Raw genomic sequence first — 16,741 nt, forward strand, 5'->3', positions numbered from 1 at the left:
GCCAGACGTTTTCAAAAACGGGTTGTCGCCAGTGCCAGCCGATTTAAGCATTTTGAGTGATCTTTCAAGGTCCACAGAAAATGTTGTGTTTGGACTATGGAAACACACATACTACCAAATGAAAGATTGGACTCTCAGCTTTCATCAGAAAAATAGTAATCAACAATAGAAAATGGTTACTTTCACCGAAATTCTCTCTTTTGAAACAAAAAACGGAGAAAAAGAGCTTTTTGTGAAACGATGTTATTTCATGCACTCTAGTGAATTGTACACTTTTTTGTCCATGAATGATGCCACAAACACCTAAATAGTGCTTTACTTCTGTAAAACGCTTTCACCAACAATGAAAAAGTGTTTTTTGATTGCAAAATACGTTTATTTCCATTCAACAGTGTAACAATTTGACAAAACAATTTCGCAAACTATTTACAAATGTGTGCAACTGTGGTACTACTTACAATTATGTGGATGTTTCAAATACAGTTTTTCCTTTTGTAACGCTCTCCTGCGTGCAAGGAGACGCCAGGACTCGCACAACAGTTTACTTTCACTTTCACATTGGTCCGTTTTGCGTGCAAACGTTACACTTTCTTGACGGCCTTTTTTTCTGGGGAATAAAAAGCAAGTAGCAGACTGTACACACTTCCTCCGATGAATATGCATTGGACTCGGGGCACTCTCCGTCGTCCGATCGAACGTCCGCCTGTGCGTGCTCGGTTGCGCTCCGCGTTACGACACTGTCATAGCCGCCGCGTCAGCGCTTCCAATTTCGCCGTCAAGCTCGGATTCACCTTCATCATCATCGTCATCAATGTACTCTTTTAGCGTTGGTCGATGTCTTTTGTCTTGTAAGTGTAGAGCTGCTTGCAAACGCTCGCCATTGCCCGTTCCCTCCTCCATCTAGCTCCATCTAACGTCTTCTACTGCCGCGTCAATGCTTTCCAACCACGGAGTCACCATCATCTTCATCATCGATGATGATCATCGTCATCAACAATGTGCTTTTTTAGCGATGCTTTTGGTCTTTGAAAAAAACGGCTCTGGCGTTAGCTCCTCGCGACCGGCCGCCATTTTTCCTTTGTTTTCCATTCTGATCTCCTGCTCAACGCTCTAGCTCCGCCTCTACTGACGCCCACCCGATCTTGTCAAAAGAGAGTCATCGCTGCCCTCTAGGGACCAAAAATAGTCATTAGGCTCAAAAAACCTGCTTAAAACTTTCAGGAGAGCTCCGCAAGCCTTCCCAGCACCAGTTTCAAAAAAAAAAAAAAAAAATGGGAGGACGTCTTTTAACGTCTTTGGCGCTCCTCCGTAGGTTTTTGCAGAACGTCATTTATTTATTCTTTGGCAGTAAAAGAGTTAAAAGACGTCCACCCATTTTTTATTTCATTTTTTTTTTTGAAACGGGTGCTGGGAAGGCTTGCGGAGCTGTCCTGAAAGTTTTAAGCAGGTCTCGTGAGCCTAATGACTATTTTTGGCCCCTAGAGGGCAGCGATGACTCTCTTTTGACAAGATCGGGTGGGCGTCAGTAGAGGCGGAGCTAGAGCGTCGAGCAGGAGACAAGAATGGAAAACAAAGGAAAAATGGCGGCCGGTCGCGAGGAGCTCACGCCAGAGCCGTTTTTTTCAAAGACCAAAAGCATCGCTAAAAGAGCACATTGTTGACGACGATGATCATCATCGATGATGAAGATGATGGTGACTCCGTGGTTGGAAAGCATTGACGCGGCAGTAGAAGATGTTAGATGGAGGAGGGAACGGGCAATGGCGAGCGTTTGCAAGCAGCTCTACACTTACAAAACAAAAGGCATCGACCAACGCTAAAAGAGTACATCGATGACGACGATGGTCATCATCGATGATGATGAAGGTGAATCCGAGCTTGACGGCGAAATTGGAACCGCTGATGCGGCGGCTATGACGGTGTCGTAACGCGGAGCGCAACCGAGCACGCACAGGCGGACGTTCGATCGGACGACGGAGAGTGCCCCGAGTCCAATGCATATTCATCGGAGGAAGTGTGTACAGTCTGCTACTTGCTTTTTATTCCCCGGAAAAAAAGGCCGCCAAGAAAGTGTAACGTTTGCACGCAAAACGGTCCAATGCGAAAGTGAAAGTAAACTGTGTGCGAGTCCTGGCGTCTCCTTGGACGCAGGAGAGCGTTACAAAAGGAAAAACTGTATTTGAAACATCCACATAATTGTAAGTAGTACCACAGTTGCACACATTTGTAAATAGTTTGCGAAATTGTTTTGTCAAATTGTTACACTGTTGAATGGAAATAAACGCATTTTGCAATCAAAAAACACTTTTTCATTGTTGGTGAAAGCGTTTTACAGAAGTAAAGCACTATTGAGGTGTTTGTGGCATCATTCATGGACAAAAAGAAGTGTACAATTCACTAGAGTGCATGAAATAACATCGTTTCACAAAAAGCTCTTTTTCTCCGCTTTTTGTTTCAAAACAGAGCATTTCGGTGAAACTAACCATTTTCTATTGTTGATTACTGAAGAACGGAATAAGGTAGAAACAAACTGAGAGTCCAATCTTTCATTTGGTAGGATGTGTGTTTCCATAGTCCAAACACAACATTTTCTGTGGACCTTGAAAGATCACTCAAAATGCTTAAATCGGCTGGCACTGGCGACAACCCGTTTTTGAAAACGTCTGGCAGTCAAAGAGTTAATATACTGGCCATCGGACTAGTATATAAAAGTTGGACCCACCTAGGAAATTTAACTCCTAGTCCATATCGAGGTAAAAAGTTAAATAAAAATGACCATTCTATTCTCTCAATCCAGCGATAACAATGCTGTATCCTTAGCATTACACTTCTCATGAATTATATTCAAGACTCGCCTTATATTATGAAATTCTTGGCGTTTCTGTACAAACCCATTTTGATCATTATGCACTAGATATGGAATGTTTTTTTCTAACCTTTTAGCTAACAGTTTGCACAATATCTTAGTATCCCAGCCCATCAAATTATTGGTCTAAAGGAGGAACATTCTGTAGGAAGCTTCCCTGGCTTCAAAATTTGTTATTACCGCCAATTGTAAGGTGGGTGGGAGTATCCCATTACAAAACGACTCATTACACATATTCCATAATGGAGTAAGCAACTTTTCCTTAAACTTTTTATAGAACTCAATTGGCAAGCCATCTTTTCCACCAATTTTGCCACTTTTTTATACTTTGAATTGCATTTGAAATTTCTTCAATACTTATATCACTGTCCATCTTTTTTTTTTCTTTTCTTTTTTTTTAAAATCATCTGAGTGTTTGAAATTGATATTGAGGAATTCAGCATGTTCTTCCAACATTTTAGATTTCTCTGACTTATACACAGATTGATAGTACTCCCTGAAACTGTCATTAATTTCCATTGAATCCGTACAAAAGTTGCCTGCCGAAGTTCTGATACATGTAATTGCTCTTTCGGATTGCAGTTTTCTTAATTCCCAGGATAACAGTTTCCCCGCCTTGATCATAATAGTCTCGCTTCAACCACAAAAGACTATTAGCTACACTTTCAACTGAGAGTTAATTGTACTCAACTCTAAAGAGCAGCAGGTCCTTCTCTTGAGCAGGATCTTCATTTACATTAAGGTTAATTTATAACTCTTTAATTCTTTTTTTCTAAATTGTCCATAACTATTCTCTTCTGCCTCAATTTGAAACTTGTATAGCTGATAGTTTCCTCTCTAATAAAGGCTTTAAGCACCTCCCATCTTATACCAGCAGAAGTTTCATTCGTATTCAGTTCAAAAAAGTTATCCCCTACATACTTAACAAACTCAGAATTTTGCAGCCAAGTTACCTGCAGACGCCAGTTTGGTGGGCTGTGAAAAACTTTTTGCATACTTATTGAGTTACCAAGTACAATTCCATGATACCAGCAATCTTTAATATTAGACACAAGTCCTCTGGATACAAGAAAATAGTCAATGCGGGAACGAGACTTAAGTGGGACCGAATTGCACGAATATTCTTTTTTACTAGGATTTCGTTCCCTCCATATCTCAACCAAGTTTAAATCAGTTATGTACCTTTTAAATAATTTTCTAGTCTGAGTCTTGGTGGTATCAAGATCAGGGAAACAATCCAATGTGGGGTCCAACGTAGAGTTGAAGTCTCCTCCAACAATACAACTTTCCTGTAATGTAGACAAAGTCAGGAAAAAAATCTTCAAATAATTTAGGGTCACATATCTACCATCCCGGTCTTGTATTGTCTTACTCGCTTGAAATGGTATGTCCTTATGGATCAAGATAACACCTCTAGTAAAATTATTGTACAATGCATATAACACCTGGCCGGGCCATCAAATGGGATTCTTGAAAAAATACCACATTAGATTTAATAACTTTCACCCCGTTTATAATTTGTTTCAATTTAGTTATTTGCCTCGACCCTCTGACATTCCAACTAGTAACCTGTACATTTTTTAGACTAGGTGCATTTCTAGTTTCCATTTTCAGTATCTGTAAAATATAGATAGCACTCTCATACATTGTCATACTGTCAAATGTGGGAGCCTGACACACATACACAAACACAAATAAAGAACACGAATCTAACACTTAAAGACCCTCCCTTATTCAAAACTAACTATGGGAGCTAAAGCTGATCCACCAAATGGAGGAGCAACAAAAACTATGCTAACCTAACCCTAAAGTTACTGACAAACTTGTCAGACAACCCTGCACATTTAAAATTAATAAGCATATAAGTAACCCAAAACAACAACACAATATCAGCAATAAAACAGCACTTGGAACCATTTTCAAATTACAAAATTATATATCACTTTTTTTTTTTTTTTTACACAACTTGTTTCAAGTTCACGCTCACCGGTAGCTTTATAGTCATTCAGAAGATCCATGGAATGCTCAGCAGCTTTCGGTGTCGAGAAAAGATGATTTGAGAGAAGGTCCTTTGTAGAGGATTCTCATCTTGCAGGGGTTGTATGCAAATCCAGAAAATGTACCCTTCTCGACGAAGACTTTTTTGATGTTGTTGAAGCCGTACTGTTGTCTCAGGGTTTCCCCAGATAGGTCCTCCGTGAAAAAAAGTCTGCCCCCGTCATGAGGGATGTTATGTTGTTTGGCTGAACGGAAAACCAGTTTCCGATCTTGATATCGTAGGAAACGGATGATGACCGGCCTGTTCTGACCTGACCGAGGGGGAGCCAGAGTTCAGTGAGGTCTATCAAGCGTGAACATTGATTAGCATCCAGCTTTAGCCAGCCTGGTAGCATCTCCCGTACATATTCTAGCATTGAAGGTTTCCCTCAGCGCCCTCTCGAAACCCAAATAGACGTAGATTATTTCATCTGCTGCGGTTTTCCAGGTCGTATGTCTTCGATTAGAGAAAGGAAATGAGTTTTATAGCTTAAGAAAGTTCAGTCTTACTCTTTTCCAACTGTTCCTCCGTCGACACAATCTGGTTTTCGGCCTCCTCCATTCGTGTAGCATTGGATGTGACACACTGCTTTTCAAAGCGGCTATTTATTTTAAAATGCAACATCAGATTTTGGTCAAAGTACTTTGGTTGGTTACCTGGGAAGGTCTAGTGTCCTGTAGAACTGCTCTGGTCCTGGGATAACAAACCAAGAATATTTAATGATTTTTTTTTTTAAATCAGCAATAATGGTCGAAATTTCAATTTCAAAGGAGTTTTATTTTGAAAGGCAACATCAGATTTTGGTCAAAGTACTTTAGTGGGATACCTGGGGTGGTGTGATGTCCTGTAGAACTTGTCTGGCTCTGGGATAACAAGTTTTGAATTTGTAATTTTTTATTTATTTTTTTAAATCAGCGATAATGGCCTAAATTTCAGTTTTCAAAGGAGTTTTATTTTGAAATGCAAGAACAGATTTTGGTCAAAGTACTTTGGTTAGATACCTGGGATGCTGTAATGCCCTGTAGAACTTGTCTGGTTCTGGGATAACACATTTAGGATTTTTAATGATTTTTTTTTAAATCAGCGATAATGGCCTAAATTTCCATTTTCAAAGGAGTTTTATTTTGAAATGCAACATCAGATTTTAGTCAAAGTACTTTGGTTGGATACCTGGGGTGGTGTAGTGTCCTGTAGAATTAGTCTGGTTCTGGGATAACAACATTTGAATATTTTATGATTATTATTATTTTTTTAATCAGCGATAATGGCCTAAATTTCAATTTTCAAAGGTAACTTTCGTTCTATTTCGTCCCTCCCAACCGCCAGGTGGTGGTGATGAAACAGCACGGAAATCCCCCACGTGCATGTGTCGCTCGAGAAAGAATTTATAAAAAGACATTTCCAGGGTTCCGGCTGACGTGATCCTCATGTATAAAAGAGGATCGTAGCCGGAACCGAGTCTCTTTGACCCCACGCCCCACCCTCGTGGGGGTTGGGCAAAACACAGGTCTGCTTCTCCTGCTGCCCCTGACCATTGGAGTAAGAAAAGTCGAGCAGACTATCAGATTGCCGTTTGTAAACTATGATACATGCCACTGGCATAAATAGGATAATAATAATTTAAATGATAATGCAATAATAATAATTAGCTGTGAATAATATACACTGTCACTTTTTACTCCAAGACAGTTATTTTTTCCAAAACTGCATATATGTATCAGGGGTGTTAGAAAAAAATCGATTCGGCAATATAGCGCGATATTACAGCGCGCAATTGTCGAATCGATTCGATATGCAGCCGAATCAATTTTTTATGGGAATATTCAACAAAATGTCTTATGATTAGGATTCACACATTAAGCATGGAAGAATGTTATATTAATGGAACATTAAGCCTTAATATTTTATTTCAGTGCTGTTCAAACATGAAAGAGACTGCAAGCTGTTTGTTAAATGCAGTGGCTCAGTTATAAGCCTGAATTTTCTGATATATATTTTTTCATACAAATCTTACAGTGTACATGTACAAGTTTACTGATTAGTATTTTCAAAATTTGAGTAAAAAAATAAATAATCGCAATAATCAATTTATATACGTATGTATGTTGTGACTGAAGAGTTATACAAATTTTGTGTGGAGTTTGGAAAATTGTGGCAATATTTTGTACATGAAAAAAAATATCGTTTAATTTCATGTATTGGAACAGCAAGGTCAATTTCTTTGCTTTTGTTGTATACTGAAGACATTTGTGTTTCAGATGAAAAAAATTATAAAAAACAAAATTTCAGAATTACAACTTTTATTTCATGGTATTGACATGTGGATGTGTTATATTTAAAACAAACAAAAAAGTGCATCAAGCCTGACCTCCACCCCCGAAGCGTGTTTTGGGCTATTGTCTTGTTGATTGATGACACTTCTCCCAATAAGCTTAGATGCATTTTTCTGTAAATTGCCAGACAAAATGTTTTTGTAGATTTAAGAATTAATTCTGCAGGTACTATTATGGGTTACATCACCCTCACTCACACTACGTAAGATGGAATGGCAGCCAGCTTCCTAAAATACTGTGAAAGGTTAAGATGGACAAAGGGAATAACTTTTTCTGATAATGTGAAAAGGTGCATTACATGTTCACCCCACTGATGGTGTGCCAGAGCATCTCTTTACTGCCTCTACTTTGGAGGTGTGAAGAAAACAAATTGCTTCATCATTTTAATTGCAGCAGCACCTGTATGAATGAGAAAAAAAAAAAAAGAAGTTCAGTTCTCAATTGATCAGTGGTGCAATTCAGATATGCGGCACGTAAAGAGGGAAAAAAACAATAGAATTTGATATCTTCAGAGTAGAAACAGGCCTTTTCTTCCCATACAGTCAATCCCCACACACTTGCGGCTGCGCACACGAAGATTCCCAATTTCCCATATTAGCAAATTAAAATAAATAAATAAATAAATAAACACATTTGTGACTTGCTCTGGCTAAAGGGCCGGCATCTTGCAAAGGTATATAACTAGATAGGGTTTCCATTTTGAGATTTCTCCAAAAACATCCTCAAAGGGGAAGCTTACCCAAAAGTTTTCTTTACAATAATATGTGACCGGCAAAAGTGTCCTCATATGGAAAGTCAATTCCAATCGCAGGTAAGGCCATCATCAGAGATTTGAAACCTTTAAAGTTTAGAAAGTTTGACCTGTCAACAGATAAAATCAGCCTCAACTTTGAAGATCACATTAAGCTTACAATTCATCCATTGAGTCATCAGCCAAAGTTTAGATATTTATTGTTGCTCCTTGTGGTATTTTCTTGTTTAAATGAGGTCATATTACCACAGTGGGAAATTTTATTTAATAATAATGACCAAGATTATTTGGCATTTGGTCTGGCCTGTGATAAGTAAGTTTATGAATGTTTTGTCTCAAATGCATTTGGCCTCAAAAAGAAAATGAAAATGTTTTGATGGTTCAACAGAGCACAACATGACACATACTGGATTTACAAGTCACTCCAAAAATGCACTGCGTACATTTTGAGGTGGGGAGACTCGCTTTGGCATTTTTCATCTTCAAAGTCTATATTTTACAGCTTATATTTGATTTTAATTGCATCCCACTTAAAAGAGCATAAAATGAACATTTGTGGTGATATTACAAACCTTCGCTGCGCTGTTTACCGATGACGCCGTTGTGCCAAACGGCTTTTGTTTCTACTATACAACAAGGTAGGATGCCGTGTATGTCATGCGTCCTCTGTTTACTTTCGTGCTGAATGGTTACATTATGGTATATTTTGACTTTTGGTTGCTTTGTCCATTTATATCAATCACTTATGAAGTGACGTTCAAGGCGAGGAACCCATGGTTATTTGCGTCAGGTTTCCAAGGACGTGTTGCTAGCTAAAATCGGCTAAAAAAACGTGTTGGCCAACGATGCACTTGTCCTAATAATTGCGTATTTTAATACTCTTCTACTACTATTTTATCATTTGTGCTAATGGGAAATGAAAATGGAGACCTCAAGGAGGCAATTTTTTTTTTACAAATCTCAATATCGACATTTTGTCCAAATGCTCTATTTTTATGATTTACGCAATTTACTAATCTCCCCGACATGCGGACCCTTTTGCCGGAGCGGGTCACATATGTTCTATGCAGCTTTACTAGTCAAAACAGGACTGTATTTTCACAACTATAAGGCACACTTTAAAGTCACCGTGCACCGAGGTCAAAAATCTGTAAATGTTGTCGTGCGACTTCGGTACGCACTCTGCTTGACTGGCTGTGTGGGAGGATTACCCATCAACACATTGCTTATATACTGAACATGAAAGTCAGACCTGACTGAGGACAGGCATGATGAGAACGTGAAAGAGTCAACAGAAAGCATGCGGACGCTCAAGACACACCCCCAGTAGGTACGGTATATAGTGCCTGTGTATGTACATTGGGCATAATAACAGCGGTTTGGTTATTAAAGACCCCCGAAATGGCACCTACGAAGAGACACGCTTACGAAGCACAGTTCAAGCTGCCAGCTGTCAGTTACGCGGAAGAACACAGAAATCAAGCAGCCGCAAGAGAATTCAAGTTCAACAAATCCATGGTTCGCAGGTGGAGTAAGCAGGAAAACTAGGTTTGCCAAGTCAAGAAGACAAGCCAAGTGCGGCAAATGAACGCGGAGCTTGCTATCATTCCGCTTGACTAAGGAACTCCAACCGCTGGACATCGGTGTAAACAGGGCGTTCAAAGTCCAATTGCGTGGGATCGCTGGATGACAGATGGCGAACACAGCTTTACTCAGAATGGGAGGCAGCGTCGTACGAGTTACGCCACAATTTGTCAATGGATTGTTAATGCTTGGGCGAACGTGTCTGCTTGCACTATTGTACGAGCTTTCACGAAAGCCGGCATCATTTCCGAGGAGCCGCACAACAACGAGACTGACTCTGACAATGAGTCGGAGAATGCAGTGTTTGATGGGGAATTTTGCCCAGTTGTTCGTTTCAGATAAAGAAGATGAGGACTTTGAGGGATTTTTGGATTAGAATTAGAGATACACCGATATGGGTTTTTCAGGGCCAATACCGATACCAATTATTAGTAGTCAAGGTTGCAGATAACCGATATTTGGAGCCAATATTCATTTTGACTAAAAGGGAAAATATTGGCATCAAAATTTGAAAAAATACAAACTCCAGCTCTTAGTTTTTTTCTGGAATTTTAAAGCATTTGTTTATTGAACAACTTTTAGGGTTAGTAAAATGTTGGAGTTTAATTTTTATTTTATTTTTTTTATTTTTAAATCAAACATCTATGTTTTAAAAATCTAACAATAAGTTCCGGGATCATGTTTTCAAAAGTTAAATAAAAACTTAAACAATTGTTTTCTATAGTAAATAAAGTATTCCAAAATATCTGAAGTATAAAATTTGTACTTATCTTAGTTTTAATTTCAAACAAAAGCAGAAGGTGCAGAGAGTTGCCACGGTTAGGGTTCAGCATCTCTGAAAATGAAAAAAAAAAAAAAAAAAGTAAATTAGCTCCCTGAAGTTGACACTTTAAAAAAAAAAAAAAAGGAGATCCATTATCGGCCATATGATTATTCAAAATGGCCGATGCCGATATTTGTCAAGATGCTGAATATCGGCGCCGATAATCGGCCGGGCCGATAATTGCTCTATCCCTAATTAGGGTTGATCAAAAGCAACGTGAGTACATTGTTAAATACTTCAAGTACAACCGAACTCAATGTTTACATTGTTAAATGCTTCAAAGTACAACCAACCTTAGTTTTGCTCCGCTGTCTTTTTAAAAACATACGCTTGTGCTAGCATGCATGCTAGCGTATGTTTTAGCGTAAAAGCATCCTACCATGTGTTTTAAACTAGCATATGTTTAACAGTGCCTGCGCCCAATACTACGGTGCGCCTTATGTGTGTGTTAAACACAGAAATAGCACCCATAACTGAGACTGCGCTTTGTAATACCTTATGGTCGTGAAAATACTGTATTCTGATTAATATTGTGTTTGTGGAATATGAGTTAAGCATCAAAATCCACTCAAAGAGTTATCCCCTTCTCAACTTGGCTAGGTCGCCACTTAATTATTTTGAAGTGGAAAGATGCATCTCCTACTATAATAGCGCAGAGGATAAAAGATGTACTACTTCATCTTAAATTTGAGAAAATTAGATGTGTGATGGGGGGCTCTGAACAGGAGTTTCATCTGTTGTGGGGGTCAAAAACTAGGGAAGGACGACAGTGTGGAATGTTTACCTTGTTAGCTGCCTCTAGTGAAGTGATGAGTGTATTTAGCTCCTCTCTGTTCATCTCCATGGTAACAGGCTTGTGGGCTCCATTCTCCCTTAAATCCAGACAAAGACTTAACAGAGGAGTCTGAAGATCTGACATCTTGTCACTGGAAAGGGCCAGCTGGGGGCAGGGTATATACAGAAGCAAATAAAATCATGCGTCTGATTCAAGATGATGACAGTTAGACACATATGACTATACTAAAAAACAGTATTGATCAGCAGATCTAAAGCTCTACTGGGTTTATGTTCAATCAGCATTTATTTAATGTATTCAGGACCCAAACCATTCAATTTTGAAATCTGTTTGACAGTTGACTGGGAGCCAGTGTAAAGCAATTAGGACTGGAGTAATGGCAAAAGGGTCCTCATGTGTCAAAAAAAAATTAGTGCTGGACATAGATTACTATTTTAAAAAAATCTAGATTAATCTCACTCTTATTCTGGAATTAATCTAGATTAAAATGTTTCATTTGAATTTTGACAAAGGCAGCACGTTTTACAGAAATAATGACACTTGCTGATGATAAGTCTTTTACTTTGCAAAAGACCGATAAAGTTAGGCCAGAATGCACATGAGCAGACTAATTCACTCTTTTCCTGCCGAGTTGATTAACGTATTTGGAAATTCGAACGTGGACCACCTACATCGTTAATTGACATCAACTACATTTTTTTTCTTTTTTTGTAACGGGGAGCGAAACATCTTGTGCAGCTCTACTTTCATGAATTTTGGCAACTAACTATGGCCAACAGATGGCAGCATTGTATCTCTTTTGGATGAGATTGTGCATCAAAGCAATTGAAATGACATGACAACATGGCGGATCTTTGGAAATACATTTACAAGCACGTCGTGATTAATGTGTTTGTCATATTAAATCTAAAAAGAGCATCAAAAAAGAGAGAAAATAAGTTTGTTTTACTATCTTTATGGGGCCATCTCATTGACATAATGCATTTTCTAGCCCCTAACCATCAAAAAAAGATTGCCTACCCCTATTCCTTACCCTAACCTCAACCATAACCCAATTCAAACCTAAACTCTAAAACCAAGTCTTGACCCACAAAAAGAGGTCTAAACTTGTGGGGCCGAGCAAAACTGCCCCACATGGATGGGTGGGACCCACAACTCTGTGAAATCCCGGAATGTTGGCCCCACTATGTAATACAAACAAGACCACACACACGCGCTAAATTTACAATAAAATGTAATTTTCCCCCACTAATTTAGATATTGTTGCATTTTTTTTAGTAATTTCATAATTTAATAAAAAAATGTAAAATTTAAAGTATGTACTGTAAACCAGCCTTGATGCTGGAAATATTTTTATTTCCCGTGATTTTTACTATTTAAAAATCATAAATTGGAAGTCGATCAACACTGTGGAACAGACAATATTCGACTGCATTTCTTACTAAAGCCAACAATCTATATCTGTGCTAAAAGCTACAGGACTCAAAGACATGTCAAACGAAGCAAAGCATCAATTCACCTTAAGATGCCAGTCGAAGTCCTGTAATATAGCAGAGGAAATTGAGTTGGTTCTGACCAGCAGAGCATGGCAAATCTCTTCCTGTCGGGCTTTTAGCACATTGAGAACAGCACCTGAGTGGCTGCTACTCAACTCTGACAGGCTAACCAGCACCTGAACATAATCAGCAGGAAACAATGGAAATTTGTCCTGAGAATACAGTAAGCTTCTCACCCCCACATTGTCCCTTAATGCACTCTTACCTCTTCATCAGAGCTGTTGTTCCCTACCGACAGCCGGAAGACTGCTGCCAAAGAGTTGATCATCTCCAGCCACTCCTCCAGGCTCCAGGTGGCATTGTAGTCCCCTCTGTGAGGAGGTTCTCGGCCACAGAGTCCATCCACTACCCTGTGACACAGCTGCAGACAAACAGTGAAACTCTGGTATGATTAAAAGTGTGGAACAGCAGCTACGGCTTGTCCAATAGATCAATTTTCATTCTTTGAGGTGGGGGAGAAAAAAAAAACTTTCCAATGTTGACCTATCGACAAATAACAGATTAACCCCAAAATACTGTGCTTTTTTAGAAAGTTGGTGGAACTGTAATTTGCCAAAATGCATATTGACAAACTCTAAATCTAAAATTGCGCAGAGAATGTATTTAGGACAGATTACACAAAACTAGAGTTTTTGACAGCTATATATTTCCACAAGTGGCATGCAGTCAGGGCTGTCAAGGCCTTTTCTGCCGGCCTACAAGAAGCGAAACCCGGTCAAGAGGAAGAGACAGGTAGGACATTTCTTCATTGAGGGGTCAACGGGCTGGAAATAGGTTTTAAATGACCGGCTGCAATGCATCCCGTGTGACCTAAAGCATGAAAGTGTGATGAATTGCCAGGGTTCATGAGGATATTTAGAGGCGAGCTGACAGGACGTACTGTAATGAAATGGCTTTATACCGCACCGTAGTTTTATGCAATATGTTGCATTACTTAGTTGCTGAAAAACGTTTAATGTTTCTGTAAAGTGTTAGTTTCGTAATTACGTTACTAAATAAATAAAAGCTTGATGCGCTGTCGTGTATAAGCTTTATAGAACTCTCCATTCGCTTATCATAATTATTTTCTTTGTAAGTTTATCACTATCGTTTTGTTTGAAACGCATTTCGACGTTGAGGACTAAACGTCATATTATAATGGGATTCACGTGGATTAATCACACAGACAGCATTGACCGGGCGCTGTCGTTCAACGTTTCGCTGTCCACAAAAAAACTAACAGACAAAAACACGACGCAAATTTGCACTTACTTTAAGACACTCCGTAACAGGCAAGCTATTTAGTTGGGCAACCATACTTTTTCGACTTCCGCTTTCTAGTCAGCTGACGCACGGTGATAGTCACGTGATTGCGTCATGCGGCATTGCGTAAAATAGAGAATCAACATAATCAAGTACTCGTTTGTTTCACAAACATTTTTTGTTAACGCGTTTTAAGCCGTGATCATGCACACATCATATATCATTAACACGAAAGTACATTTTAAAACCGAAAAGACTACTACAAAAGATCATACAAAATTAAAAGATAATATTTCAAATGTTGTGACACCCCCCTCAGGAGGAAGCGGAAAGGGTACATAAGAATGGCTGCGACACAATACATTGCAGCCGGTGTGTACAGACCTAATTACTGACTGGCTACTGCTCGGTTTGGGAGAAACGGTCTGTCGATAGCAAACAAGTGGACGGACGAGCGAACTTTTAACTCAAACCCCATTTCATCATTTACACTAAAATCAGGGTAAGTCGATATGGGAGGAAACCGCTCCTTGGGGGTGAGGGATAGGTAGTGGATTGGAGATGATTAACTTTAGTTGTCGATAGTGTACATGCAAATGAACTAACGTTCACATTTTAATTTAGGTAATCAAGAAGATTTGGAGTCTTCCTATTACACGACAAGAAAACGACTTTTAGCAAACGATTCAGAATTTGTCAAATATCTGTGTTGTTTGACAACACTTTGTTAGATTCCAACATATGTAATTACCCTCTTATACAGTCCACAGTACTTTCCAGCTTTGGACACACAGGTGAAGGTACTGTTGATAATGGTCATCTAGTATGCTATTGTATGTGCATAGTATGAGAATGGCTCAAGTTACTGAAATTTGCCTCAATCTATATGGACAAGCTACTGGGAAAAATGTCCTTTGGACCAGACATGGGAAAAATACTGACATTTTCTACTTGAGTAAAATCCAATTTCTTGTGTAAAAAAAAAAAAAAGGGGGAAAAAGTAAAGGCTCTGAAATGTACTTATATTTTAACTGAATGTTTCCTCCAACGTTAATTTGAAAGATATTAGGTAATGGAGCAAAAATGGGTATACATCAGCCAGTTGACTCTGACTTGCCTTGCGTGGAGTCGAGAGAGTTGAGTGTCACTCCCTCATGTTGCTGGTCCACTCCTCGCTGACATGATTGAAACTTCTTTCATATTGTTGACTGGCAGTCTGCAGCGTTGTTCTTATCAAGTTCAAATTATCCTCTGTAATGACGGTGCGCATTGCCCTCATATTTACGGGTTGTTCTAATCTAGCCAAATACACGTCATGTGATAGTGTGCTGTAGAGCCAATCACAAGCTAGGAAATGTTGCTTCACACGACTCCTTATGATGAACACAATCATTGGAAAAAAGTTTCCCTTGCCCGGCGTTGGGTCACCGGGCCCCCCATCTGGAGCCAGGCCTCAAGGTGGGGCTCTTTGGCGAACGCACCCATGGGGCCCAGCCGGAAGAGGCAAAGTAGTTCCCCCTCCCATGGGCTCACCAAAGGTGGGATCGAGGGGCCAAAGGGGTCGGGTGCATAGTGAGCTGGGCGGCAACCCAGGCCTTGGCGGACAGATCCCCGGCTACATAAAATGGCTCTTGGGACATGGAATGTCACCTCTCTGGCAGGGAAGGAGCCCGAGCTGGTGTGTGAGGCAGAGAATTTCAGACTAAACATAGTCAGACTCACCTCCACACACAGCTTGGGCTCTGGTACCAGTCCTCTCGAGAGGGGTTTCACTCAAACTCTTGTGTTGCCCATGGTGAGAGGCGCAGAGCAGGTGTGAGCATAGTTATTGCTCCTAGGCTTAGCACCTGTACGTTTGTGTTCACCCCGGTAGACGAGAGGGTAGCCTCCCTCCGCCTTCGGGTGGGGGGACGGGTCCTGACTGTTGTTTGTGCATATGTACCCAACAGCAGGCTCTTTGTACTCATCTGGACATTGTTGGAGCATGCATGATGTAGAAAAAGCTCAAATATTACCTTTTTGAACTGCACAATGCATTTTTAAGGTCGGAGTCTAAAATCACACCTAGGTTTGTCACTTGGGGTTTAAAGGACCGACATAGGCCCCGTCCAGACGGAAGCAAAGCCGGCTTCGTTCCTCAAACAAATCTCGTACACACAGAAGCATTTCAAGACTTGCGTGTGTCTAAAAGAAGATGCTGAGGACGTTTAACTGCTGTAATGTATATGCCAAGTCTGGAGTGGCGCAGCCACAAGGAGTTAACGGGAAGCGTAGATTCGTAGAAGAATCAGCGAAGAAAGCAAACACTTTTTTTTCCTACTTTATTGCAATCTACAGAACAAACATGGCTTTGCATGTATCAAAACAACATGAAAAAGACAAACACAGGAGAGGTGACAATGGCGGGTGATTCAAGTACAACACCACTTGTTGAACGGGGAATAAAGAAGCAAAATATTTTGCTGCAAAGGCATAAGCAAGGTAAGGAGGCTGCGCAAAACGACCATGACACGGCTATTTGCCACTGTTTTGTTTGCGCGCAGTCACGCGAGAATTGGCGCATACGTCATCAATCTGCGACAATGGGTCGTCATCGAGCTGCGACCATTACGTCATCACTCGAGGAGTATCCTGCATATGGTGTCCAGACAGACGCGTATACGTTTTGAAATCTTTCTACTCTGGAGCCCGGTTTCAAAAGTGATCAGTTTCGAGCTCCGAAACCGCGTCATCGTGTGGTCGAACGGCCTGA

At 40.0% G+C, this 16,741-nt stretch overlaps 2 protein-coding genes across 18 annotated transcripts in view; one reads left to right on the plus strand and one right to left on the minus strand.

Moving 5' to 3' along the window:
• Positions 1-14,131, minus strand: part of commd8 (COMM domain containing 8) — a 29,763-nt gene extending 15,632 nt beyond the window's left edge. For 5 of the 16 annotated variants that reach the window (XR_013293537.1, XR_013293519.1, XR_013293511.1 and 2 more), the window contains exons 1-7: positions 13,999-14,131; positions 12,953-13,108; positions 12,711-12,863; positions 11,180-11,335; positions 7,536-7,636; positions 5,561-5,597; positions 4,049-5,489 (exon numbers count right to left, since the gene is read on the minus strand). Coding sequence is in view for 1 of the 16 variants with exons in the window: in XM_077562140.1 (XP_077418266.1) it covers positions 7,616-7,636; positions 11,180-11,335; positions 12,711-12,863; positions 12,953-13,108; positions 13,999-14,043 (531 nt within the window). In the remaining 15 variants the exon portion in view is untranslated. The other 11 variants (XR_013293531.1, XR_013293561.1, XR_013293553.1 and 8 more) reach the window with 11 other exon arrangements.
• A 191-nt stretch (positions 14,132-14,322) lies between these two features.
• atp10d (ATPase phospholipid transporting 10D) overlaps positions 14,323-16,741 on the plus strand; it is a 43,302-nt gene continuing 40,883 nt past the window's right edge. For both annotated transcript variants that reach the window (XM_077562590.1, XM_077562642.1), the window contains exon 1: positions 14,323-14,491. The gene's annotated coding sequence lies outside the window, so the exon portion shown is untranslated. The remainder of the gene's footprint in view (positions 14,492-16,741) is intronic.

The sequence above is a fragment of the Vanacampus margaritifer genome, chromosome 1 (genome assembly GCF_051991255.1).
Source record: "Vanacampus margaritifer isolate UIUO_Vmar chromosome 1, RoL_Vmar_1.0, whole genome shotgun sequence".
NCBI classification, from domain to species: Eukaryota; Metazoa; Chordata; class Actinopteri; order Syngnathiformes; family Syngnathidae; genus Vanacampus; species Vanacampus margaritifer.